The sequence below is a fragment of the Mirounga angustirostris genome, unplaced genomic scaffold (genome assembly GCF_029215605.1).
Source record: "Mirounga angustirostris isolate CCGP_5_RB_7025 unplaced genomic scaffold, mMirAng1.0.hap1 SCAF_10, whole genome shotgun sequence".
NCBI lineage: Eukaryota > Metazoa > Chordata > Mammalia > Carnivora > Phocidae > Mirounga > Mirounga angustirostris.
The window spans coordinates 48,247,980-48,272,471 of NW_026991718.1; the positions used below are offsets into that span (position 1 = coordinate 48,247,980).

Consider the following 24,492-nt stretch of genomic DNA (forward strand, 5'->3'; position numbering starts at 1 on the left):
TACATTCTCCTGATCCCCTCCACACCCACGCAGCACACCGTGTCCCCTCTGTGACTATTCACACACATAGACCTCTTAAACCCAAGCTGACTTTAATGAGAATAAACTTCTTAAAATCTAGGTCTCTGGCAAAGAACAATGCAGGGGTGAGGATCCAGGCACAGTCCAGCATCACCCTAGACCCTCCATGCAGGCCCCTCAAACTGCACCAACTCAAACCAAGCACCCCTTTTCATAGACCTGGTCTGGCAGCTGTCCATTCCTTTGGGGAGGATGACTTGGGGGTGCTGGTCTCTCCCAGGTCCCATCCCTCACCCCTGCCATCTGTCCCACTTCCAGGACTTCTTGAGATTGATCATCCTTCCCTTGACTCCCCTGATCCCCCCCAGGCCCCCTGGGCTGGCTTACACAGGATTCTCCAGCCCTCTGGTTCCTGCAGGTTCTAATAGATTCCTTTGATCCCGGTACCACCTCCCCGTGGTGGCCCTATCAGCAACCCCAGCCTTGCCCTACCTCTCATGTGGAGCCCTCAGACTTGACCCCGGTCCTATCAGCCCCTGCTCTAGACAGCTCACAGTCCCAGCTCCCTGAGGCACTGCTCTTCTGGACCTGGCTGTACAGGGCAGTGTCTGAGCTGTGGCCTTTGCTGCCACCACCAGTTGCAGCTCTGGGTTCACGGAAAGCCAAGCCCCGGGGCTTGGGAGCTGGAAGGGGCTTTGTGCTCCGAGGAGGTGGCACAGCATAATCATCAGTGGCAGGGTTGTAGGGGAGCTCATAGCCCTCCTCCTTCACCCGAGCCTGGCACCACCAGGCATCCTTGGGCTCCTGAGGCAGGTCGTAAAGGCCCCGGAGAGCAGCTGGGGCCAGGCCCTCAGGTTCATCATAGATGGGGTCCTCTTTGGGGTCCGTCAGCTTGGCCTTCAGCAACTGCTGCTGCACATGCTCGTACAAGCCGCAATAAAGAGGTTTCTTGAACTGTACTCCCTCCCCTGCCCGAGCAGGGGTGCTGTCCTGGGGGTCTGAATATAGGGAATCCTGGGAAGGGCCTGGAGGAATGCGCAAGGAGTCTAAGGGTTCAGCATACAGGGTGGGAGGGCTGCCCAGGAGCTCCTGAGGGCCAGGCAGGGATGCCAACTTCCCCTCTGCCACTTCTCCTTCCTGGGAATCGGCTTTGAGACTATCCTGCCCTTGACCATCCTTTCCCTGGATCTTCTGCCGGTGAATAGCAGTCTCAACCGCCTGAAAGATGTCATTCCCCTGTGCCGTCTGGAAGGTGAAGGTTCCAGGGCCTGAAGGGCAGCGGCGACCAGCCTCAAAAGAGAACATGACCTAAAGAAGGTGTGGAGGAAAACACATTACCAGGAGCCATGAAAGGAGATGAGTCCCAGGGCCTGGCCTAGTATAGAGGATCTACAAAGAAAAGACTACCTGGGGAGGGAGGTGCGGCCACGGGCTGAGCAAGGAAGGGTTATCCAGAGGACAGAGCTTCCCCTCTTCCTGTCCTGCCCCACCCCACCCACCCCACAGCTACCCTGACCCAGGAAGTCGGGGCTCCCTGACAGTCCCCCCCCCCCCCCCCCCCCCCGCCCCGCACCTTGTCCCGGCCATAGCGGCGCAACAGAGTGTAAGGCCAGAAAAGGAGTGGCTCCAGTATCTGACTCTGGGCCCCTACGGTCAGGAGAGTCAGCCTCTCAGCCTCCACCCTCAGCACATAGGAGCCATGCAGGCCACAGCGCTCAGCGGCTTCGGTCCTCTGCACTGTTAGCCAGAACTGGGATCCTGGAAGGAATACACAATTAGATTGGCAACCGGCCAGACTGCTAGGTGAGGGCGCTGGGGAGGTGGGGACAGGTTGTCCAAGCACTCACTTGGAAACTTCAGGAGCTTCCTACTTCCCCATGAGTCCCTGACCCTTTAATCACTCCCTTCCTAAGGACACCCTTCCTTTCCACCCCATCCCTGCCCAGGCTCAGGCGTCTACCTTCCCAGGTGGGGCTATACAGCGAGTTCTCCAGCATCTCCAGGGCAGAAAGCTTGGGTGGGTTCTCCGCAGACGCCAGAGCCCAGCTTCCTTTCTGGGGTAAGGAGAGAGAGTATCGAGGACCCTGCAATTCCCTCACCGCTGTTGCCAGGGTCCGAGCCGGCCCAGGCCCTCTGCTGCTGTAATCGCCCCCACCTCGCGTCGCCTCTTGGGCCCAGTGCGTTTCGCCCCAGCCCCTCGCGGGCAGCCCCGGACCGCTCACCGGAAAGGCATTTCGGCACAGTGTTTGCACCCAGGCGGCGCTGGACGTCGCGTCCGCCGCCAACAGGTGGGAGCGCTGCGCGGTGTCCAGGCGGAAAGCTGCGGCGCCAGGCTCTGGGGGGCTCTCCACAGCCACGGGGACCACGCTCACACACTCCGCCAGACGGATCACCTTGCAGTCCAAGCGGCGCGAGCCCCCTCGGCCCCCTCCGGAGCTCGACCCCTTGTGGTCAAAGAACTCGAGCCGCGCTACGCCGTGGGGACTGGCAGGATAGAGTACCGCCCAGGTCTTCCTCCACCTCTGGGAAGAGAGAGCGAGACGCTGGGGAGGGAGCGGGCGAGCGCCGGCGCAGGCCGATTTCGGGTCTGCAGCTTCCCGGCCGGGGGCGAAGTTTCCCGAGAAGCATGCAGCTCCGTCTCCCCAGGACCAGAGAGGGCGTACCCGAGGCCAGCGGACCTTCTCCGGAGTGTGCAATCAACTTCGCGGGAACGTCATAGGGTTCTTCAGCTCCCGGCCCGCGCTCCAACCCGCTGCCGCCCCCTCCCTCCCTCTGGGCTCTACAGCCCACTCCTAAGTCTGATGGGATTCCGCAACCCCTGCCCCCGACTACCTTGGTACCGAAACGCTGACTTTGCAAAAAGAGCGGCCCTTCCATCACAGCTCCGTCCATGGCCCCCGGCGCTTCCTTCCGCGCTTCCTGGCCCTGCGGGCTAGGGGCGGGACCGCGCCACCGGAGGCGGTCCCGCCCCTCCCCCGGCCTCCGCGGACGGCGAAGGAGGAGCAAGGAGAGCCGCAAAAGAAAAAGGGAGGGGGACCCCAGATAGTTGGACGGTTCACCACCTTCAGACCCCTGCCACAGCCCTGGGACGCGCACAAATGGCTCCACCAGGAGAAACCTCGAGGTTTCGGCCATAGGGGTCTGGCGCCTGGGCTTACGGGCTGTGTAGGACGTCATATGCTCAACGTGACATCAGAGTGAAGGCCGTGACGTCACCCCGAAAAATGCTAGTGGGCACCGTGGGGCACCGGAGGGGCTCTGCGGCCCTTCAACGCTTCAGGTCCCCTGACCGGACCCGCCCCTAGCCCGGCAGGGGTCTGGCTGTTTACACTCCGCGGAGCCCGGGACATGGGGGAAGGGTTGGGGGCTGGGGGCTGGGGACTGGAAGTCTTCCCGGAGCCGGGAGCTGAGCCGCGGCCTCCCGCCGCCTCAGGGGCCGCCGCCCGGGCTGGTCCGCGGCCCCGTGGCCTCTTGCGTGTCCAGCTCCCTGACCGCAGCTGCCCGGCCTCCAACCCGCGGGAAAAGAAAGCTTCATTGAGCAGGCTGGGGGAGGGTCGGCGGTGGGGGTGGGGGGAGGTGGAGCGGCCGCGGCCAGCTCCACGGGGGAGGGGAGGACCAAAAGGAGAAGAGGAGGGAACTGGCCAGGGAGGAATGGAAGGAGAAGGCGGAATGTGGGAGGGCTCAAAGGGACGTGGGAGGGACGAACGGAGAGGGGGCAGAGAGGGGGGGTCCAGTCTCCCCTGGCCGAGCACTTTTTTTGGGAAGTCCTAGGACTGATCTCCAGGACCTGGACTCTTCTCCCAGCCCCTAGAGCCCCGCTCAGCCAAAGGTAGGGGAGTCACGCTGCCGCGGGAGGAAGGGGAGTTTCGGATGGAGAGGATGGTGGTGGGACCACGGAAAAGGGGTGATGCAGGATGGGGTCGAGGGGAACCAACCAACAGAGGGTTTTGTCATTGTTTAAAAAAAGAGAGAGAGACACAAGAAGAGTGGAGTGAGGAGGCAGATATTTGGCGGGTGGGGGGTCTGCAGGGTGTTCCAAATAGGGCAGCGGCCAGGGCCCTAAGCCTGGAGGCTCCTCTGTGAGGCCCTACCCCTGGGCCCCCAAGCCAAAATGTCCCCAGAACAAAGCTGTCCTGTTGTGTTGTTTGTCTGAGTTGGGGAAAGCATGTTTGGGGGGCCCGTTGCTGGAGAGGGGCTGTTCTCAGTCCCAGACAGAGGGAAGGCCTTGGCTGAGGAGCTGATTGGCGCCCTGGCCTCCGGTTGCCCAGTGACAGCGATGGCAGTGTTGGCAGGAGGTTTGGACAACCCCACCCCATTCCCCCTCCCAGCTTGAGGCCTGGCCCTCCTGGGCCCCTTGACCCTGCAGGGCATGTGAGAGCCTGTGTGCTGGGTAGGGTGTGCACGGGGTTCTCCGTGCATCCTGGTCTCTGCCGGCGCCGCCGTGGAATCTGCCCAGACAGGATTCTGGGCTTGGCTCCCAATCAGAGAACCTAAGATCTGAGGGGCTCCTAAGCCCCCTGGCCTGCTTCTCTCTACAATCAGTAGCTGTCTGTCCTCTGTCTGACTGGCTGAATGGAATCATCTAGGCTCCTGCCGCCACCCCTCCTTGGCTCCTGCCAGGCCCTCGCCCCACCTGTTGCCTGCGTCTCTCCATTGCTCTGTGCGCTGGCTTTCTCACGGTCCCCTTCTATCCGTCTTCCACCTTGTCTCTCTCTGCTGTCTCTTTGTTTGCTTTGTTGCTTCCCTTTCGTTCCCACAGTTTCCCTTCCTCTCACATCCTGTCTGGGTCTCCCTCTGGCTCAGTCTCTATCTCTTTCTCTCAACCATTCTCTGCCTCTTGGTCTCTAATCACGGTCTTTTGATCTTTGGGTCTCTTAGAGCAGTGGGTGGGGATAATGGAGGTGATGATGACAGAGCTAGGAAAGGTCCTTGTGAGGCAGAACAGCTGATGGTGAGGAAGAGCCTCTCTATCTCTGTGTCTCTGTCTCTCTCTCCCTCTCTCTCCCCCCTCCCTAGTCTGCACCTCTCGGGCTCTGTTTCTGCTCTTATTGAGTTTGTGTTTCTTTCTCACTTAGTCCCTGGGTCTCTGGCTTTCTCTCACACGGTCTCTTGTCTCTGTCCTTTTCGGGGTTCTCTTCCTCTCCTGACCTCTCTCTGCGACCCAGGCCCGGCTTGGTCTCGCTTTCTCTCACACACTCTCTCTCTGGGGCCCCCAGGCCTTCCCTGCCATGCGACATGTCAGAACCTGCCCGTGGAGCCCATGGGGGCTGCTGCTGTCCCTGCTGTGCAGCTCCTGCCTGGGGTTTCCATCCCCGGCCACGGCCCCCGAGGACAGGGCTGGCAGCCAGGGGCTGCGGTTCCGGCTGGCCGGCTTCCCCAGGAAGCCCTTCGAGGGCCGCGTGGAGATCCAGCGAGCTGGCGAGTGGGGCACCATCTGCGATGACGACTTCACCCTTCAGGCTGCCCACGTCCTCTGCCGGGAGCTGGGCTTCACAGAGGCCACGGGCTGGACCCACAGTGCCAAATACGGCCCTGGAACAGGTGAGCAGTGCTCCATGCGTGGCCTAGGTATTGCCTTAAGGCAGGGAGAGGGAACACGAGGCCAGGCGCAGGCAGCCAGGACATCAGAAACAACCAGTGTCAAGTAGAGCCATGGTTGACAGTCAGTTCTCAGGCCTGCATGACCTTAGGCTGGTCAGTGCCTTCTCTGAACTTCAGATGCCCTATGTGCAAAATGACTAGGCGATCTCTAAGTGCCTTTCTTCGGCAAACGCGTGATTCCACAAAGACACATGCAAGGACAGCCCTGATACAGGTGAGCCCTGTCCGAGTAAAGCACAGCTAGTTTGATGGAAAGCTGAGAGCAGATAAATGATGTCTGGATGTCCCCAACCAGAAGGGATCACAGATACCGCAGCTGACAAAATCGGATTATAGGCAAGAGCTGAAACCAACAAGCTGGAACTAAGTTTTCTTAGAACTAAGCTTTCTGACTAAGCTTTCTTGGAACTAACAAGTATAAACTCTTAGGACAAGAATGAATGTGGGTAGTAGGGGCTTAGGAGGAATTCTGAGACCTGAAAGTGCTTACGTTGTATGAGCCCACAGAAGGATTGACGGACAGAAGCCAGTTGCAGTCTGCAGCGCATCCCCCACTCCCCACTGGCTGGACCACTTCTGGAATAAAGTGTCCCTTGTAGGTGCCACATTTAAGAGAGACAGTAGAAAATGGAAATGCTTTCAGAGGAGAGCTGCCCAGATGTGAAAGACTGGAAGCCAAGTTTCAAGAGGGAATAGCTGAAGAAACCAGGGGTGTTTGGTATGAAAAGAAAAAGCTTTGGATAGCGTTTACCTGAAGGTTGTCTTCAAATATGAGGACAGTCATTTGGCTGAGGGAGTTTTCTGGATGGCAGCAAAGGACTGAATCAGACCTGGTGGGGCAAAGTCATAGTCATGAGGACTTCTGTGATGGTTCCAGTGGCCTGGTGGGGCAGGAAGTAGGCATCCCAGCAGAAGCTGGGTAAGTCCTGTCAGGAGGTGCATGATGGGTCCCTGCCATTGGCTGGGACAGACAAGGCACATTGGGTGGAATCCCATGTGGATTGCGTCCATCCAACTCTGAGAAGTCAGATATTCATTTCAGTGTGGTCCAGGGAGCAATGTGGCAGCACAGACAGGGCAGGCCCATGGGAGAAAGCGAGGCTGAGGTGAAAAGATCTTAGATTTCCAAGTCTCACAAATGGCTTAAACCCCTAAATCCCCGTGTATTGGCTGTGTGGTCTTAGGCAAGTTACTTAACTTCTCTGAACCCCAATTTCTTTATGTAAAATGGTGGCAGATCTAAGAGTAATCATGTATATGTATACATAGCAGAGTGCCTAACACACAACAGGTACTCGATAAATTGTAGCTCTCACTGAATAGGTCAGGACTGATCAGAAATTCAGTGTTGACTCTTGATTGTTTATTCACCGTACCAACTTCTTGAGTTTCCCCCAGATCACACTGACCCTCCATCAATCCTGTGCTCCCTTTAACTCCCAGGGTGTCCTGTCTCTTGCACACCCATTATCTTACCGGAAAAATGGGATCATCATGGCCAGATGCAAGGCCTGTGTGCTCACTCTCCCCAAAATCCCCATCACCTCCCTCCCTCCTCCATCCTGCCTCCACAAGCCTCTCTACTCCCCATCTCTCTCTCCACAGGCCGCATCTGGCTGGACAACCTGAGCTGCAGTGGGACTGAGCAGAGTGTGACTGAATGTGCCTCCCGGGGCTGGGGGAACAGTGACTGTACCCACGATGAGGATGCTGGAGTCATCTGCAAGGACCAGCGCCTCCCCGGCTTCTCAGATTCTAATGTCATTGAGGTCTGCCATTCATACACACACACACACACACACACACATACACACACACACACACCCCACCCAGGATGACCAGGGTGGTTATATGTGGTTAGAGGGGATACTAGGAGGTAGGGGATCCCATATGCCCCACAGGCTAATTTGGGTTGGTGGGAGGCTTAGGGGGTGGGGACAAAGGATAGAGCTAGACATATTAAAGCCCAGGTTTGTTTTAGCATTGGCATTCAAGTTACTAAGCCTGGCATGAGCCTCTCCAGCTTCATCCCTGGTCCCCAGGGCATCCCTTGCTCTCCCTCCTTTCAGGTGTTCCTGCTCTCCTGGAACATCTCCCTTCCTAATCTCTCCTGCTTCCATACCACTTCCTCTGTGAACTGCTCCCTCGTGCTGGGGCCGCCTTGGGCGCTCCTTCCCCAGCTTCCTCAGCTTCCTCAGCACCCTCAATCGCCTCTCAGAGCACATGCCCTTCCTTCCACTCTCGTGGTCCAGGAGAGTCAGTTCATCACAGACAGCAGGCATGCCTCCCAGCCCTGTGGCAGCCCCTACTCGCCACTGGCTTTACAGCGAGCACATGATCAGGGGTCCGTGAGGGTGGGAGGACATGTAAAAGGCGCCACTGATTCTCCTTCCTCTGCTTGTGGTCCCATCCCAGGTAGAACAGCACCTGCAAGTGGAGGAGGTGCGACTTCGACCGGCCGTGGGGCGGGGCAGGCGGCCCCTGCCAGTGACCGAGGGACTGGTCGAAGTCAGGCTTCCCGAGGGCTGGTCGCAAGTGTGTGACAAAGGCTGGAGCGCCCAGAACAGCCACGTGGTCTGCGGGATGCTGGGCTTCCCTAGCGAAAAGAGGGTCAACACGGCCTTCTACAGGTGAAGGGATGTGGGCGCTGAGTGGAGCGGACTGGGATTGAGGGGTGCTCATTAAGGGGTGGTGTCTCGACCCCCAGGAGGGCCCGGGGCTCTGCAACAGTGGAGAAATATGGAGGCCCTTTCGAAACTGGAGAGTTGAGACATCTTCTGGGGCGGGTTTGAACTGGGGCAAGCAAAGCTTGCTCTCTCGGGTCCGCAGCCGGGGCGGGGCGAGTGGCGCCGGTCGCGGGTCGGTGCCCGTGACGCCATCGGTTGGCAGGCAGACTCTCCGCGCCTCGGGGCGCGCGCCGAGCCTCGCGAAGCCACGCCCAGCGGCCGGCAGGCCCGGGGGCTGTTACGGTTACGGCGCCGGCGCGGCCCCCGCCGTCCGACCTCAGGGAGCGCGCGGCCGCACCCTGCGGAGGCGGCACCTGGGTGTGTCCAGCGCGGGCCTGGGCGCGCGCGTGTCCCCGCCAGAGAGCCAATCCCCGAGGGTCGGAGGGTGCGGGGAGAGGTCGGGCCCTGCCCTCGGGAGCCCCCGGGACTCCTAGCAAGTTTTCCAGAATATCCTTCGGCCGAGACTCCCGGCCCTCTGCACCTGCCCTGGAGCCCTGGTGTACGCGCTGGCTTCCAGAGTGACGGATCACACCGGTGAACGGCTCTGTCCTTACAGCGCCTCGCTACCCTGGAGAATCTTATGCAGTCCTTTTGAGGAGTTTAGAAATCTTTACAGTCTCTCTGTAATCTACTACGCAGAGTAAAGTGCTAATTTGTTTTCAGCTCTTCCTTAGTTGAGTTTTGCAGAAAGACCTCTTGACATCTAGGTGAGCTTCCATTGGGCACAGAACTTCAGATATGGTCCGATCAGGGCAGGGTGCAGTAAAAAATGCTCAACTTTGGGTAGAGCATGCCCAGACTTGGTATTGACTTTATGTTGAGGAAACACCCCACTGTTCATATTGAACTGGTAATCATCTAAGACCAATTCAGATCTTCCCTTATCCTTGATACTAATAGAAAAGCCTATTTGAACCTAAATCTATGTTGAGTTTACCCTATTAAATTAGTTGGATACATCATTTAAAAACCTTTAAAAAGCCACCATGAACCCATGAGATTATCCTGAATCTTGACATTATTTTCCATTTGTCATCCCTCCCAGCTTCCTCTGGAGGATATACATGATAGCTATGCCTTCTGCCTTCATCAGAGTGAAATGTTCAAAACCAAAGTCTAACTCTTCCTTACTCATCAAGTCTTTACTCATTAGTTGTGAAATGTTTTTTCCATTAATTGGAAACAAACTGAACACTACGATGACGTAGCCAACATTTCACCATTTTATCTATAATGAAATCATGGGAGATTTTGTTAACCTCCCTTAAAATCCAGATATATTATGTTCATGGCCATTCTCCAGTCTTCCAGTTCAGTAATCTTATCAAAAAATGAAATCATGGTGGTTTGAGCTAATTTTTACTGAAATCCTTCTAGGTCTCTAAGGATCTCCATATATTTTCCTCACTGTTCACAAACTTTCCATTTAATAATGTATTCTAGAATATTATTCTTTAGATTAAGGAATCATTTTTCTTCTTTTTGAAAGTCAATACATTATCCAACCTCTGGTCTTCTCCACACTTGCTCTAATTTTCCTTGCCTTGGCTCTCGGCACATCTGAAAGTTCTTTCAGCCCCAAGGAATATATTTTATCTGGTCTAGAGGCTCAAACTGTTTTAAAACAGCTGTGCGCTGTGCTCCTTTACTGCTATCTGTCTTGGGGTTATATTTCTTTCTCTGTGCTGTTCTTTACCTTCCCTAACCCAAGCATCAGGTTCTGAAAGATTCGTACAATTTAAAAAGCAGAGATTTCAGTGACGAGGCTAGCGTGAACAAAGGGGAAGAGACCCATTCATCCAGTATTTATTTATTAGTGTCTACGGTGTGCCAGGGACTGTTGAAGACACTAGGGATTCAACAGTAGGCAAAAGAGACAAAAATCCCTGATCTCATGGACTAGGGAAGAACTGGAAAATAGTAAAATTTTAAAGTGCAAGGATGGCAAAGCGTGTAATCAATAAAAATAAGGCAGGGAAGGAGTTAGGAAGTCGAAGTAGGATTGCAGTTTTAGATAAAGGGGTCAGAGAAGGCCTCTTTGAAAAGGCATCATTTGAGAAAAGATTTAAGGGAGGTGAGGGCACAAACTGTGTAGAAATCTAGCCAAGCATTTACAGGAAAAGGGATCATAAAAGATCCTAGGGGGCAGGGAAGGGGTAGAGGGAGGGAGAAGGCACTCTTGTCACGCTCCTGGAGGCCACTGGGGCTGCAGCTGAGGCAACGAGAGAACATGACAGAGAGGTGATATAGGAGGAGATCGGGAAAGAATGGGGAGCCTGATCACGTAGGGACATTTGAGAGACTGGTTTGTTCTCTGTGTGAGATAAGGTTTTGAACAGAGGTGTGACATCTGACTTGCATTTTTAAAGTATTATTTTGGCTGTTTTAAAAATAGACTGTAAGGGATGCAGTAGAGTCAAGGAGGCAGAGAAATTAGTTAGGAGGTTATTGTCTCCTGAAAGCCAAGTAAAGAAAGTGAGAGGTGATGGTGACCAGTGAGAGTGGTGAAAAATCACATTCTGTGTATGGCTGAAGGTAGAGCCAACAGGATTTGCAGATGGATTTAATGTGGTATGAGAGAAGGAGAGGAATTAAGGTTCATTTCAAGGTTTTGAGCCTGAGCTAAGTATGGAGTTGGCCTTTTCTGATAAGACAGTGGGTGGAGCACATTCTGTGTGAGGAGGGGATGGGGGACACTGAATATTAAAACTTGGTTTTGGACCTGTTAAATTTGAGGTTCTCTAAGACATTGAAATGGTGAGGCTGAGTAGGCAATTGGGTATATGACTCTAGAGTTCAGTTGAATAAAAATATTACAAGCCCTGAAACTGGACAGTGTCACCAAGGGAGTGAGTGTAAACAGGAAAAGAGGGGTCCAAGGACGGAACTGAGAGCTTAAATGTTATGAGGTCAGGAAGATAAAGTGAACACGCAAACAGTGAAGTGAGGTAGAAAGAAAACCAAGGGACTGTGGTGGCCTGTAAGCCAAGTAACGGGCTTCAAGGAGGAGAGGGAGAGAGTGATCACCTGACTCAGTGCTGCTGGTGGGTCTAAAAGAACAAGGACTGAGAAACAAAAGCTGGATTTAGCAAAATGGAGTCATTGCTGACCCAGACAGAGATGACAGTGACTAGGATATTTTTCAAAAGATGGTTGACTAGAGTAGAAGGTTGTGCTGAAAAATAATGGAAGGAAGATCTGAATTACTTAAGAGCCAGAAAATGGAACGCTTTTCATGCCAGATTAGACAGTTTCATCTTTATCTTATGACAGAATTAAAAATAAAAGTATTTGTATGGGACACTGATAAATTACGGCCAGTGTTGTTAAAGTGTACCCAATAGTAGTGAATTGGAGAGAGGAGGTTCTAGATGCAGTAAGGCTAGTTAGGAGTTTGTCATAAAGGTGAAGCTGATTCGGAGGGTGACAACCAAGAGGGAGGGGAATGAACAGCTGTAGGATGACTGGTAAAAGAAAATAAGAGAAGACATACAGGACATGACCCTGAAGCTGCTGGAAAGAAGGATGATGTGTGCCATCAGGCACCTCTGGGCTTCAAGGTAATATGCACTAGCTTTCCAAGTGAGCCATCCTCGGCAAGTTTGAAACCCAGCAGTTATCCCTAGGTATGCATGGTCTGAAGTAACTTGCAGAGATCAGGAGTATCTGTGTAGATATTGCAATCTATTACTGAATCTGGGATATGAAGGCTGGAGAAGGACACATACTAAGTAGAGAGATCATCTGTAGTGAGGAAAGGGGTTACAGTAGTCCTGGGAGATTCTGTGATGGGGATATGATCTAGATTTCCTTTCACAGGTCACATCAGACAGAGGGAGCATTCTCACAGGTAATACCATCATAAAGGATAGGCAAGGTCATTACGAAGAACTCCACCTTCCTTAGAGAAAGAAGATACATTGGCTAGCTTTTAGAGGAAACCAGTAAGATTTTGGGAATGAGAAAATCAGAACATGATGCATTTATCATTTTTCCACTTGGTTTTATAGTCTGCCCTAGAACACGTGAAAGTTGTAGAATTTTAGAAGAGGAAAAGAATGTAAAGATAATTGAATCATTTACTGTCCTTTTGCAGGCAAAGAAATTGGGGTTCTAAGAGCTCAGGGGCTGAAAGCTATTTATTGAACTCCTGCTATTTGAAAAGCACTGTGCAAGGTGCTGAGAACACAGAGGTGATGAGAGATCACGGAAGACCTGACAGGCTACTACGTTAAGGATTTGGGTCTTTATAATAAAAGCCCTGGGAAACAAGTGAAGTGTTTTCATAAGGAGGGCTGTAAGAGGCCATGATGAGGTTTGGGACTCCAAAAAATCACTCTGACAGCATTTCTGAGAATGGTTTGGAGAAGAACAAGAGTGGATGGACTGGAGAGGTGTTTAGGAAGTAACACTGACAGGACTTGGTTATGGTCGACTTTGGGAGTCAAGAAGAGGTTAACTCTTAGGTTTTTGGAGTGGATTTTACTGAAAGAATTGTGGGTTTATTTTTTGGACCTACATTACATTTTAGAAAACTTTGAGACATCTAAGTAGAAACATCAAGAAGGCAATGGAATATACAAGGTTAAGGTGTAAATGAGAACGTATAAAGAGAGGATATGGAATGATAGAATGCCTCAGACAGGACTCCAAAAATTTAAGTGACTATCTAGAGGAGGAGCCTGTGAAGAAGACCAAGAGAGAGCAACCAGAATTAGGAATCAAACCAGACTAGTAGTGTTAGGACAGCCAAGGAAGGAGAGAAGGTGAGAACAGCAGTGTCAGATGCTACTGCGAGGTAAATAAGATGAAGATTGAAACTGTCTACTAGATTTATTATCGCAGAGTGATGGGGAAAACCAGAAAAGAGCAGGTTAAGGAATGAGTGGTAAGAGAGAGAATATAGAAGTGGAGCGTTGACAACTCTTGACAGTGTTTTCTATGAAGAAGTGGGGAGATATGGGGTGGAAGCTGTGTGTGGGGGGGTGTAGGAGAGATCTGAACATGTTTAAAATGATTCAGTTGAGGAGAGATTGTATGTGACTTCTCAACTGAGGAGAAGAAAAGATCCTAAGGGATGGAATTCAGAAACACTGGGGGGAGTGGCCTTAGAGACGGGAGAGAGAATGAGAAGAGGGTGCACAGATGTAGGTACATTTTGATGGTTGAAGAAACAAATCATAGGAGGAAACAAGCTCATTTGTGAATGAAGGAGTGTAAGTAAAGACAGATACCAGTACTGGTCCTAAACAAGCACCAGGTTCTTAATATAATCTATATTGTACCTTATATATAACTAGGTATGCCATATGATATTTAATATAAAAACCTTATAAATAACTAAGAGAAGAAGTACTTCTAAGTTGTTAGATAATACTACATTTTTCTGAGTACTTGTTGGAGGATCAAGATAATCTTGAAAGAAAACACAAAATATATTTCATTTTAGACAGATCTGAGAAAAAGACATTTGGAGAAAAAGTTTCACACTATACTTGTATGATGAGAGGTTCTAACTCTTAGTAATGTCTCAGGAAAGGGACCTGAGAGTTATTGTACACTCTTTTCTAGGAATGTTGGACATATTGGATATTTTGATAAAAAGACCAACTAAATACATCTTCAGGAAGAAGCCAGGGCAGGAAATACCAAGCAACTGCAGTGCTCTTTCAAATCTACATATTAACATCCTAGTACATCTGCACATAGTATATTATGTCCAGATAGGACTCCTCAAGAGAAAACAGCAGAGTAAGAACATGTTTAAAGAAGGGATAAGTACGATGATAACAGGGAGTCCCATAAATTTATAAGAACAGACAGGCAAAACCTGCATTCATCTGTACGTAGTTGGACAGGACAGAGAGGGGGCAAAATTAAAGTCTTTGAAATCAAAGGGAGAAGGATAGGAGAAACAGACCCAGTTTCCAGACATTAGACTTAAGGCAACCTCTTGACGAAGAAAATAGATCAAATATTTAGGCCAATTAAAAAGAAATAAAGTTTTAGAACTTATTTCTCTAGAAGTAAGTCTGGGAGCTGAACTTGGTTTGTGAATGACTAAAGCATATGGGATTTAATTTAGGCAGGAAGGATGGTGGCATCCTAACCCACCTGGCCTCATGTTCCCCAGTCAAACCAAGTTAACATCCTTGGACATCCAGCCTTGGTCCTGGTCCACAGGCCTCAAACCTGGAAATGCCAGAAGTCAGAGAGAATCCAAGAATAAACGACAGTCAGCCTCCCTATAACCAGGCCAGTTCTCTCTCCTTGCCTGGTCATTCTGACAATCTTAACAGTCCTAACACCTTCCTACTTATACCCTTCCTCATCGCCCTCCCCTTGGGTTTAGATCAACCCTGATATTGACCCTAGTCCCCATTACCTCTCTGCCCCAGCCTAATTTCTGTGGATGCTGGTATAGGGGCGCTATCAGCCTGAGTCCAGGTGCCTCACTGCTGCTCATCACCCTGGTCATGGGCATGTGAACCCAAACAGCTGTGAAGGGTTGAGCCTTGGGAGTATCTCATGTTATAACATCCTGCTGACTTTCCAACTTCGCTGTTGGAAAAGAAATTTGCCCTTGGCCCCAGCTGCACCAGCCTTTCCCACTTGGTTCTAGACTGATCTTGACTCTGCTATTGTCTTATCCTCACAGAAAGTTGAGGAAGCGAGCGGCCAAAGCCTCGGCCCGACGCCCCAAGCCCCTTGGAAGGTAATGGGGCAAGAGCCCCGGGACCTCCTGCTCACCCCTGTGGCCTGAGGAGGTGGATGGATGGAAGGCAGCCTATCCATGTCCATCCCAGAACCCAAGCTAACGAATTAGGGATGTAACTGCAAATGGCCATTCCTGGGGATGGGGAGGCAGGCATGGGGATGGGCAAGCTTTGATCTTAGGGTGCCCAGGGAGGAAATAATATAGGCATGGCTGAGGAGAAGCCTCCTCCTCCTTATACTTCCCCCAAATAGCTTAGACTCCAGCCTCAGCCGCCTGCATGCTTCCTACCCCCTACTCTTCACCCCACCCCCAGTTCACCCACATTCCCCTTCTCTCTGCTCCCTTTCCCTCTTGTCCCCTCTCCCCTCACCCCCTGGACTAACTAGATTTCTCATCACTGCTGTGGAATCCAGAGAGCAACCTGAGTTCCTAAAATGGAGTTCAGTGGTGTGCAGCAGTCAGTAGGGGTGGAAAATCTGGCCCCCTTCACTTTACTCCTTCCCACACTCTGCATAAAGTGTCCTTCCTGGGCCACATACCTAACCACTACCTCCACTAACTTCTTTCTCCTTTTTTCAGACCAATCACCAAGTTTAAAGTCAAACCCAAACCCCGAGTGGGCAGGGGATCAATCAAGAGGTAAATGAAGTTCAGGCTGGGTGTGAGGAGAGGGAGAGCGCAGTGATGATGAGTCAGGGCAATGGGGCTGTGGCCAGGAAGGGGTCCAGGACGCCCCCACCAAGACGTGGCAGAGCAGCAGTAACTGTTACAAACCACCTTCCAGATGAGTCACTGAAACGTAAAGTGATGCTGGCCCTTATGTTGGTTTCTGGGGAACTATGCTTGTCACAGGATTTTTGCAAGTCCCTTCTTCCCCAGGCTTATTTATCTTCCCCCAGTGAATTCTAGCAAATCCTCTGGCACTTTTGTCCTTCAGAAGCCACACTTGCCTCTCCCTCAAGAAGTTCAGTTTGCCTAAGGGATTCATGTTCCCCACTTACCTTTATTTGATCAATTTTTTAAAAATACGTGCTACCAGCTTGGAGGTGAGACTCAGGGTCCCCTCTGAAACCTTTTCCAGGGATGGGTTCAGATTACAGTCCGTGTGTCTCTGGCCCAGTTGACACAATGAGGCTCCCCATTCCCTAGTTTTCTCATGGGTTCCCTCAGAATTCAAGGGAGTGGAAAGCTTCCACCCCAGCGATTACCTCTCACTAGGCTTCCAAAGGCCATTTGCATGTGAGAAGTCTCCCCAGTAGCTTCTTCAGCAGAAAATCCATCCCTTTCTTCCGTCCCCTCCTCTGTTCTGCACATTCTAGGGTCACCCAGTGGTCCCCTGGTGGCCCTCCTTCCCCAGCTCCTCCTTCTGGTGGCTTCAGAGGAGCTCGGAATTTGGGGGTGTTCTTGTAGTGCCTTCTAGCTAAGGGTCATCTGTGCCCAACATGGCCATGCTCTGGTCTTCCCTGAACCGCAAACTCAAGGGCACACTGCTGTTTTTACTGTGTTCCTTGTGGAGAAAGGGGAGGAGGAAGTTTAAAAGAGCAATCTCTTTTTCCTGTGATTGGCCTCTTTGACTTTTATTTTCAGCCACACAGGACTTTGGGAGAGTACCTGATCTGTCTGAGCTTCAGAATCCACTGATCCTGAGCCTCCAAAGGTATTCTGTAGCATCTCCAGGCTTCCTTTGTCTGTTGTATTTATAAACTTTTCCTCTTCTCTGCATCCTCTAACCAGTGACTTCAAGTCGTCAGAACTCTTCCTTCCTCTGACATCAAGTGATGGGCACGTTACTACAATAACTCATTGCCAAGCCAGCCTCGCAGGCTCACTTCACCAATACGAGCCCTTCTCCCTGCACACTGCTCTCATCGCGTGCCCCACTGCCATCTCTCACTCTGTTAGTGTCAGTAAACAAGCCCCCTCGATCTCACAAGTCATCTCTCCTAAGTGCTTCCAAGTTTTAATGTCTCTAGTTTAGTCTCATTTTCGTGCTTGGGTGGCTATGGAACATTCTGTTACGTTTACATCGCAGAAACATGGACTACCTTATTAAAGCTCAGCTCAGGTCTGGAGAGATCTCTACCATTCCATTCTGTTGTGCGTATTCACTCCCCTCTGGCCATGTGGTCTCTAACTTGTGTCTGTCTTACATTTCTACATCTTCATTCCCACATGTGCCAGCCCAGTCCTTCCCTGTGTCCACATTCTGGTATATTCTTCTCATAACTACCCATCACATTCTGGCCTGGAAGACTCTCTGGCCTCGGAGAAGCCATGTAGACCCAAGACTGACTCACTCCTTTACATCCTGACCCTGATTCAGATCTCAGTCTCTGCGTAACAGCAGGCTGTGCACCCCCCGCTGGCTCTTCAGGCTTCCTGTTTGTGTCAGCCACTCCTTCCTGCCCATCTCTTTCAGCCGGGCAGTCCTGGCTTGCCCCCCTCTCTCTGCACAGCAGTCTCAACCCCAGCCTCCGTTAGGGCCAGCAGCCTGAAACCATTTGGAGCAAGGTTTCTGTCAGGCAAGTCAAGACTAGCTGTCCTGCCCAGAGAGGTCTCGGCTGCAGGTCCCCCCAAACCCTCCTGTCTGGGTAATCTGGGCTTTTTCAGCCTGGAAACTTGCCCATTCCCTTTGTCTCTATGGAGGGAAATGCAGCAGAGAAGAGGGGAAGAAGAAGGGATAAAATGGTCACGAAAGGCTGGGGGATGGTGGAGGCACGGAGGGGAGGAGGGTTGTGGGCAAAGAGGTAGGAGCATTGTTTTACCCTACTGCACCCCACTCCTGTCCCCCCAGGCTGCTGGCCCAGCGGCAGCAACACTCCTTTGGTCTGCATGGGGTGGCGTGCGTGGGCACCGAGGCCCACCTCTCCCTCTGCTCCTTGGAGTTCTATCGTGCCAATGACACCACCAGGTGCCCTGGGGGGGCCCCTGCGGTGGTGAGCTGTGTGCCAGGCCCTCTCTACGCAGCATCCAGTGGCCAGAAGAAGCAACAACAGTCGAAGCCTCAGGGGGAGGTGTGTGAGACAGTGACTATAACCTTCCCCACCCCAGGTGGAGAACCCCATAGCCTAGCCACCCCCTGACTAAGCACAGCCCTGACCTTTGAGGATAGAGAGGAACCTCTCTCCAGGGGGTGGGCCACAGACCTGAAACCACCCCCTCCCTCCCACCAGAATCTCATTCATCTCCCAGGTCTACTTAGCCCTCTGTGCTGATGTTTCCATTCACTGCTTTTGGGCACATCTCTCTCCTCTATAGACCCGAGTGCGTCTAAAGGGTGGGGCCCACCCTGGAGAGGGCCGGGTGGAAGTCCTGAAGGCCAGCACGTGGGGCACAGTCTGTGACCGCAAGTGGGACCTGCAGGCAGCCAGCGTGGTGTGTCGGGAGCTGGGCTTCGGGAGTGCTCGAGAGGCTCTGAGTGGTGCCCGCATGGGGCAGGGTGAGGGGGATGAAGATGGGAGGAAGAGGGAAGGAGAAGGTACACACTCTCCTGGGGGGTACATTCCTTGGGAAGGAGACCCCGAGGCAGACAGTGAAGGTCCAGTTATAACCTCCTGGTCTTTGGCCTCTCACCCTAGGCATGGGTGCCATCCACTTAAGTGAAGTTCGATGCTCTGGACAGGAACCCTCCCTCTGGAAGTGCCCCCACAAGAATATCACAGCCGAGGACTGTTCCCATAGCCAGGATGCTGGAGTCCGATGCAACCTTCCCTACACTGGGGTAGAGACCAAGGTCAGTTTTCTTTCCAGTTCAGTTCAGGGATCTTGCATCCTCTCCAGCCCTGGTCATGATGTGCAGCCTGACAGCTTCCCAGCCCACTGTCCCAGGCCCCCACCATCCGGCAGCTCCCATCCAATGCCCCCACTTGCCAGCCCTTATGTGCCTCTGAATCACCCGTCAGCCACACGCCTGCTGCAAAAGCTTACCCAGAACTTCCATTCTGTGTCACTACAGATCCGACTCAGTGGGGGCCGCAGCCGACATGAGGGGCGAGTGGAGGTGCAAATAGGGGGACCTGGGTCCCTTCGCTGGGGCCTCATCTGTGGGGATGACTGGGGGACACTGGAGGCCATGGTGGCCTGTAGGCAACTTGGACTGGGCTATGCCAACCATGGCCTGCAGGTGAGTGGGGGGAGGGAAACCAAGGCCTTTGCCTCCAAAGCCTGTGTCTGGGGTAGAGGACTGTGGAAATGAGTCCCTTGGCCCAAGAGGCTGGATGGTGGGGCTCACAGAAACACCAACATATGTTCCCAGGAGACCTGGTACTGGGACTCAGGGAATACCACAGAGGTGGTGATGAGTGGAGTGCGCTGCATAGGGTCTGAGCTGTCCCTGGACCAATGTGCTCATCACAGCACCCACATTGCCTGCAAGAGAACAGGAACCCGCTTCACTGCTGGAGTCATCTGTTCTGAGAGTGAGTGAACCCAGGGAAGGGAGGCTCTGGGCCACCCCCTTGGAGAGAAAAAGAGAGCTGTAAGCTGGAGGGGTACTCCTTGCCTGTGAAGAACCAGCCTCTCCCCCCAACAGGGGGAGGAGAGGCACCCCCGTCTGCCCCCCACCCCCAGCACCGACCTCCCACACTCTGTTTCCTTCCTGGGGGCAGCTGCATCAGATCTGCTGCTGCACTCGGCCCTGGTGCAGGAGACGGCCTACATCGAGGACCGGCCCCTGCACATGCTCTACTGCGCCGCCGAAGAGAACTGCCTGGCTCGCTCCGCCCGCTCAGCCAACTGGCCCTACGGCCACAGGCGTCTCCTCCGGTTCTCCTCCCAGATCCACAACCTGGGACGAGCGGACTTCAGGCCCAAGGCTGGGCGCCATTCCTGGGTGTGGCACGAGTGTCACGGGTGAGGGGGCAAGCAGAAGGGCAAGGTCACTGGAGATGGGGCAAACCCGCGGGGGGTAGGGAAGGCAACAGGGGTCCCCTTGTCCCCACAGGCACTACCACAGCATGGACATCTTCACCCACTATGATATCCTGACCCCCAATGGCACCAAGGTGGCTGAGGGCCACAAAGCTAGTTTCTGTCTAGAAGACACTGAATGTCAGGAAGGTGAGTTGGGCCTCGAACAGACGCCGGTATCTCCATCCCACAGCCTTGCCTCACACTGACATATGCCAATCCCTCTCAGATGTCTCCAAGAGGTATGAGTGTGCCAACTTTGGAGAGCAGGGCATTACTGTGGGTTGCTGGGATCTCTACCGGCATGACATCGACTGCCAGTGGATTGACATCACAGATGTGAAGCCAGGAAACTACATTCTGCAGGTGCCAGGGGCCTGAGATCCAGCTGGCAAGTGGGAGGAGTGTTTGTTAAAGACACCCTTGGATTTGAGGACTGCAACTGGTTATGTGGCCTTTCTCCCACTCACAGGTGGTCATCAACCCCAATTTTGAAGTAGCAGAAAGCGACTTCACCAACAATGCAATGAAATGTAACTGCAAATACGACGGGCACCGCATCTGGGTGCACAACTGCCACATTGGTATTTGGTGGGAAGAGGAGCCCAGAGAGACTGGGGGATGGGAGGGAAAGACCTTCATTCTCGTCTGCCTAAGTTGGTTCTGTGTCTTCCCACCCACCTCTGGATCTCCCAGCCTCTCCACTTCTACCCACCCTTCCCCACAACGGGTCTGCTTCCCCACCTAAACTGCCCATTCACCTTGTAGGCGATGCCTTCAGTGAAGAGGCCAACCGGAGGTTTGAGCGCTACCCAGGCCAGACCAGCAACCAGATCGTCTAAGTTGCTGCCACCCTCCTCCGCAAACCACCACTGGCCCCTAAGGGTGGGGGTCTGAGGCTGCCATTACCTCAGGAGCTTACCAAGGAACCCCAGATATCAGCAGGCCAGCCGCACTCATCCAGTGTGCGCTATGGAGGTGGACTGTCAAGCCGAGGTCATCGCCCTCCTTCCTAGGCCAGCTGCCGGATCTGTGGCCAAGCATGGGGAATTTTTGCTCCCAGGCCCAGCACCGAGCCAAGCACACGACACAGAACAGCACCTGATTAACTGCCCAGAACAACAGACAGCAGCAGCTGGTTTTCTTGAATAGGGAGATCAGAATGGTCAGCTCCAGTATCTCCCCTCAGCTGAGGGGGGGGGGATACAGCTTTACCTCTAGCCTTTTTGTGGGGGAAAAGATCAGTACCCCCCCTTATTTTTGACTATAACATGATGCTAGGTATAATTTTATTTTATATAAAAAGCATTTTTATGATTCCTCAGAGCCCAGGGATTGGTGCTGGTGGTTGGAGGGACCTGCCCCCCACTGGTTCATTTAATCCTCTGTCCAGGTACCCTCAGAGCCTAGGCCAGGAAAGCAAGGTGGAAATCAGAGCAGGAGCCTCATACTTCTGCTGACCCACTCATTCTGTGACTTCAGGGGTCACATATAAGGTCAATGTTTCCGGTCCCCGCCGGATGCGCACTGCCAGCTGGGATTGGGTTCGAACAGCTTCATAAATATCTTCAGCGTTTTGTACCAGCTGCTCCCCAATGGCCAAGATCACATCACCCGGCCGTAGACCAGCCCTATGGTGAAAGATGGACAGAGAGAGAAAGGAGGGAATAGACAGCCCAGTTCAAGGGCACATGCACACCTCACCCATCCCCACCTCACAAAGCAGTCTCTCCCTCACCGGTGTGCAGGGGAGTCCAGGATGACTTTATGGATGAGCACACCATGCTGAACATCAGGAAAGCTTGGTTCTCGAAGCTGTAGTTCAGCAAGGATGCTGAAAGGACAGAGATCACTCTGTTAACCACACCAAGGCACTCTCCCCATCTTGCGTTCACCTCAAATCTCGCATCAGCACACTGACAGCTGCATGGACAAGGGCATGCACTAGATACTCCGGATACAAAGGCAACTGGCTTTCTGCCTTCTGGAAGTTAGGAAGTGGGACATATATATAAAAGGTAACTAATTCCAAGTGATACATAGTATTAAGACAATAACACTAATGTCATTCTAGAATTCTAAGAGAAACTTTAAGGAGAGAGTAGAACTTAAAAGCTGAGCCTAAAAGAATGGTTCTGGTATTTAACTATATAAAGCAAGAACAACATAAATAAAACCATGGGAGTAGGAAATCAGGTTGGCTGGAACAGAATATATTCATGTAAGAAGCCAGATCTGGAAGGTTAAATTGGAGACAAATGGAAAATGGCCCCTAAATACCAGGTTAATTAAGTTTTTAAATCAAAGCAGTAACAGGATGCAATCAATCTGGTAGCAGGCGTACAAGATGGATTGGAGTGAGAAAGTCAAGATCATGGGAGAGAACAGCTCTTCTGATAGCTCCAAGTGTGAGGCAACTTATCTTAGATAAAGATAAAATTGAGAACAAAGCTCAACAGAAGTGCCAGTTGCCCACAACTGAACACACTGGTGGTCCTACAGGTCACTACCCCTAAAGCTCATACCTGGGAGTCAGGGTCAGCATCATCACCCCAATGTAGCGGCGCTGGGACCCACTGATTCCAAACCAGGAATCTGTGATAGAGGGACAAATGAGCCTCACCCAGTTACCTCCTTCCTTCCCCAACCCTTTCCTCCCAATAGACAGCCCCCCCAGCAGAGCCCAGTGAATGCCCCTCCCACCACTTAAAGGAATTCCGCCCCCCCCCCCCCCGCCCGCCAAGCCAGGCTCACTCTTCTTTTCCCCACGATGCAGAAACTCTCGAAGGCGATCAGAAGGGATGGCAAAAGAGATTCCAGCTGTGACCTTCATGGTATTCACTCCAATCACCTCCCCATCCTGCAGGGATAGAGCCCACTATTCCCTAGCCCAGACACATAGTAGGAGATGGGACTACCTGAACAAGAGTAGCTGGGAGTATTGGGGAGTTGGGGAAACCTTGCTGGATTCTGGGAGATAGCCAACAGGAGAATGCTCAGAAACTTAACCAAACATCATTGAATTAGGGGAAGCACACCCCTTCTCACACTGACCTGGGGCAGGGATTCTTGGAAAGAAGGATGTCCCACTCACCAGGTTAACCAGAGGACCTCCAGAGTTTCCAAACTGCAGGACAAGGAGAAAATATGGAAGAGATCCAGGGACTCTATGTCTGGGGGCATGACCAGGATGTAGGCACTTTCTCCAAATTCTCTCCTTTCCCAGCCCAATCTCTGTATATAGGCTCATCCACCATCTATCACAGTTGGTGCCTGCACCCCACAGCCTCTCCCCCAACCCCCAACCTAGTTTGTCATTTCTCTTATGTCAGAACGCACATCAATAGCTGCATCAGTCTGGATGTATTCCACATTGGTTTGGGGGAGGCCCAGGTCTCTGGCTGGACGCTGAGCAGAGCTGACAATGCCAGAAGTGATCGTATTCTGCAGTGCAAAGGGACTTCCCATGGCAACAACAAACTCCCCTTGCCGGACATCGGCTGAGCGTCCCAGGGGTAGTGTGGGGAGAGGTTCCTGAGGGGGAATGGGTACAAGAGAACTGTCACCTGGAGATGTGACCAAATTCACAGCCCCAACCAGACCCAGCCTGCCCAGACCCCCACCTTGGTCTGAATCCTCAGCGTGGCAATGTCTGCCACGGGATCCACAGCTGTGACCATGGCCTCATACGTGTCACCGCTAAGCAGCCTCACACGGACCCGGCGCCGATCAGCCACCACATGAGCGTTGGTTACGATGAGCCCGTCGGCAGCCACCACGAATCCTGAGCCATTCGAGATAGGGACTTCGCGGCCCGAGAAGGGGTGCCTGGGATGGGGGGAAAGCAAGAATGTAAGGAGGCTCAGACCCCTGCTCGCCCGCCCTCTAGCCCGCGGTTTGGGTGCCTTCTGCTCTTCCCCACCGTTACCGGCCCAAGATCTCGATATAAACCACAGCAGGTGCTGTCTTCTCCACCACGTCTGCGATGAAGTTGTACTGGCTCCGGGGAGAGGTGGGCGGCGAGCCAAGGACCGAGGCGAGGACCGCGGGGGGACCCCGCCCCCCGCCCCACAATAACAACAGCACTGCCCCCCCAGCGCCCAGCGCCACCGCCAGCCATACGCGCAGACGGGTTCCAGGGGTCCCTGAGACCTCCCGGGTCCTGGGATCTGGGGTCCCTGCAGTCAGCCGTGCTCGGGAATCCCAAGTCCCCGAAGTCAGACACGTCCGTGGTTCAGGGACCCCCACAGACAACCGGGCCAGGAGACTGGGGGTCCCATAAGTCACTCGGGCCCGAGGGTCAGGAGTTCCTGACGTCAGCAAGGCCCGGAGGTCAGGGGTCAACAGGGGTCCCTTCCCCCAGCGAACCCCCCCCAAAGCCCGCCATCCCCGGAGGTTCCAGCATGCACCCCGCCCCGCCCTCAGTGCAGCCATCAGCTCCGCCTCGGCTGCCTCCTCGCCCGCCCTACACAGAGGCGGCGCCCTGGATGCGAGCTAGCGGACCGAGGAACGCGGGGC

At 53.1% G+C, this 24,492-nt stretch overlaps 3 protein-coding genes across 12 annotated transcripts; 1 reads left to right on the top strand and 2 right to left on the bottom strand.

Moving 5' to 3' along the window:
* Nucleotides 1–75: 75 nt before the first annotated feature.
* On the bottom strand, nt 76–20,982 carry DOK1 (docking protein 1). Of its 7 annotated transcripts, XM_064572284.1 has the most exons (6): nt 20,897–20,982; nt 6,374–6,452; nt 2,244–2,543; nt 1,982–2,075; nt 1,595–1,779; nt 76–1,329 (listed from the first exon to the last, which is right to left on the bottom strand). In XM_064572284.1, exons 1-6 carry the CDS (start codon nt 20,932–20,934, stop codon nt 517–519), a joined length of 1,509 nt encoding a protein of 502 aa, XP_064428354.1. In that variant the 5' UTR covers nt 20,935–20,982; the 3' UTR covers nt 76–516. The 7 variants fall into 7 exon arrangements, with proteins under 7 accessions (XP_064428354.1, XP_045740658.1, XP_064428355.1 ...); XM_045884702.3 differs by lacking the exons at nt 6,374–6,452; nt 20,897–20,982 and adding an exon at nt 2,854–3,732; XM_064572285.1 differs by lacking the exons at nt 6,374–6,452; nt 20,897–20,982 and adding an exon at nt 2,685–2,828.
* Nucleotides 3,708–21,292, top strand: LOXL3 (lysyl oxidase like 3). Of its 3 annotated transcripts, XM_045884705.3 has the most exons (14): nt 3,708–3,850; nt 5,238–5,562; nt 7,228–7,391; nt 8,038–8,252; nt 17,861–18,080; nt 18,325–18,505; nt 18,645–18,799; nt 19,022–19,189; nt 19,322–19,484; nt 19,674–19,917; nt 20,009–20,124; nt 20,204–20,340; nt 20,447–20,558; nt 20,743–21,292. In XM_045884705.3, exons 2-14 carry the CDS (start codon nt 5,250–5,252, stop codon nt 20,814–20,816), a joined length of 2,262 nt encoding a protein of 753 aa, XP_045740661.1. In that variant the 5' UTR covers nt 3,708–3,850; nt 5,238–5,249; the 3' UTR covers nt 20,817–21,292. The 3 variants fall into 3 exon arrangements, with proteins under 3 accessions (XP_045740661.1, XP_064428347.1, XP_064428348.1); XM_064572277.1 differs by lacking the exon at nt 3,708–3,850 and having other exon boundaries at nt 3,908–5,562; XM_064572278.1 differs by lacking the exons at nt 3,708–3,850; nt 5,238–5,562; nt 7,228–7,391; nt 17,861–18,080; nt 18,325–18,505 and having other exon boundaries at nt 8,121–8,252.
* On the bottom strand, nt 21,250–24,429 carry HTRA2 (HtrA serine peptidase 2). Of its 2 annotated transcripts, XM_045884709.3 has the most exons (8): nt 23,903–24,423; nt 23,598–23,802; nt 23,314–23,508; nt 23,069–23,101; nt 22,729–22,834; nt 22,500–22,569; nt 21,713–21,808; nt 21,250–21,605 (listed from the first exon to the last, which is right to left on the bottom strand). In XM_045884709.3, the coding sequence occupies exons 1-8, from the start codon at nt 24,406–24,408 to the stop codon at nt 21,440–21,442; spliced, it is 1,377 nt and encodes a 458-aa protein (XP_045740665.1). In that variant the 5' UTR covers nt 24,409–24,423; the 3' UTR covers nt 21,250–21,439. The 2 variants fall into 2 exon arrangements, with proteins under 2 accessions (XP_045740665.1, XP_064428361.1); XM_064572291.1 differs by lacking the exon at nt 23,069–23,101 and having other exon boundaries at nt 23,903–24,429.
* Between the last annotated feature and the right edge of the window lie 63 nt (nt 24,430–24,492).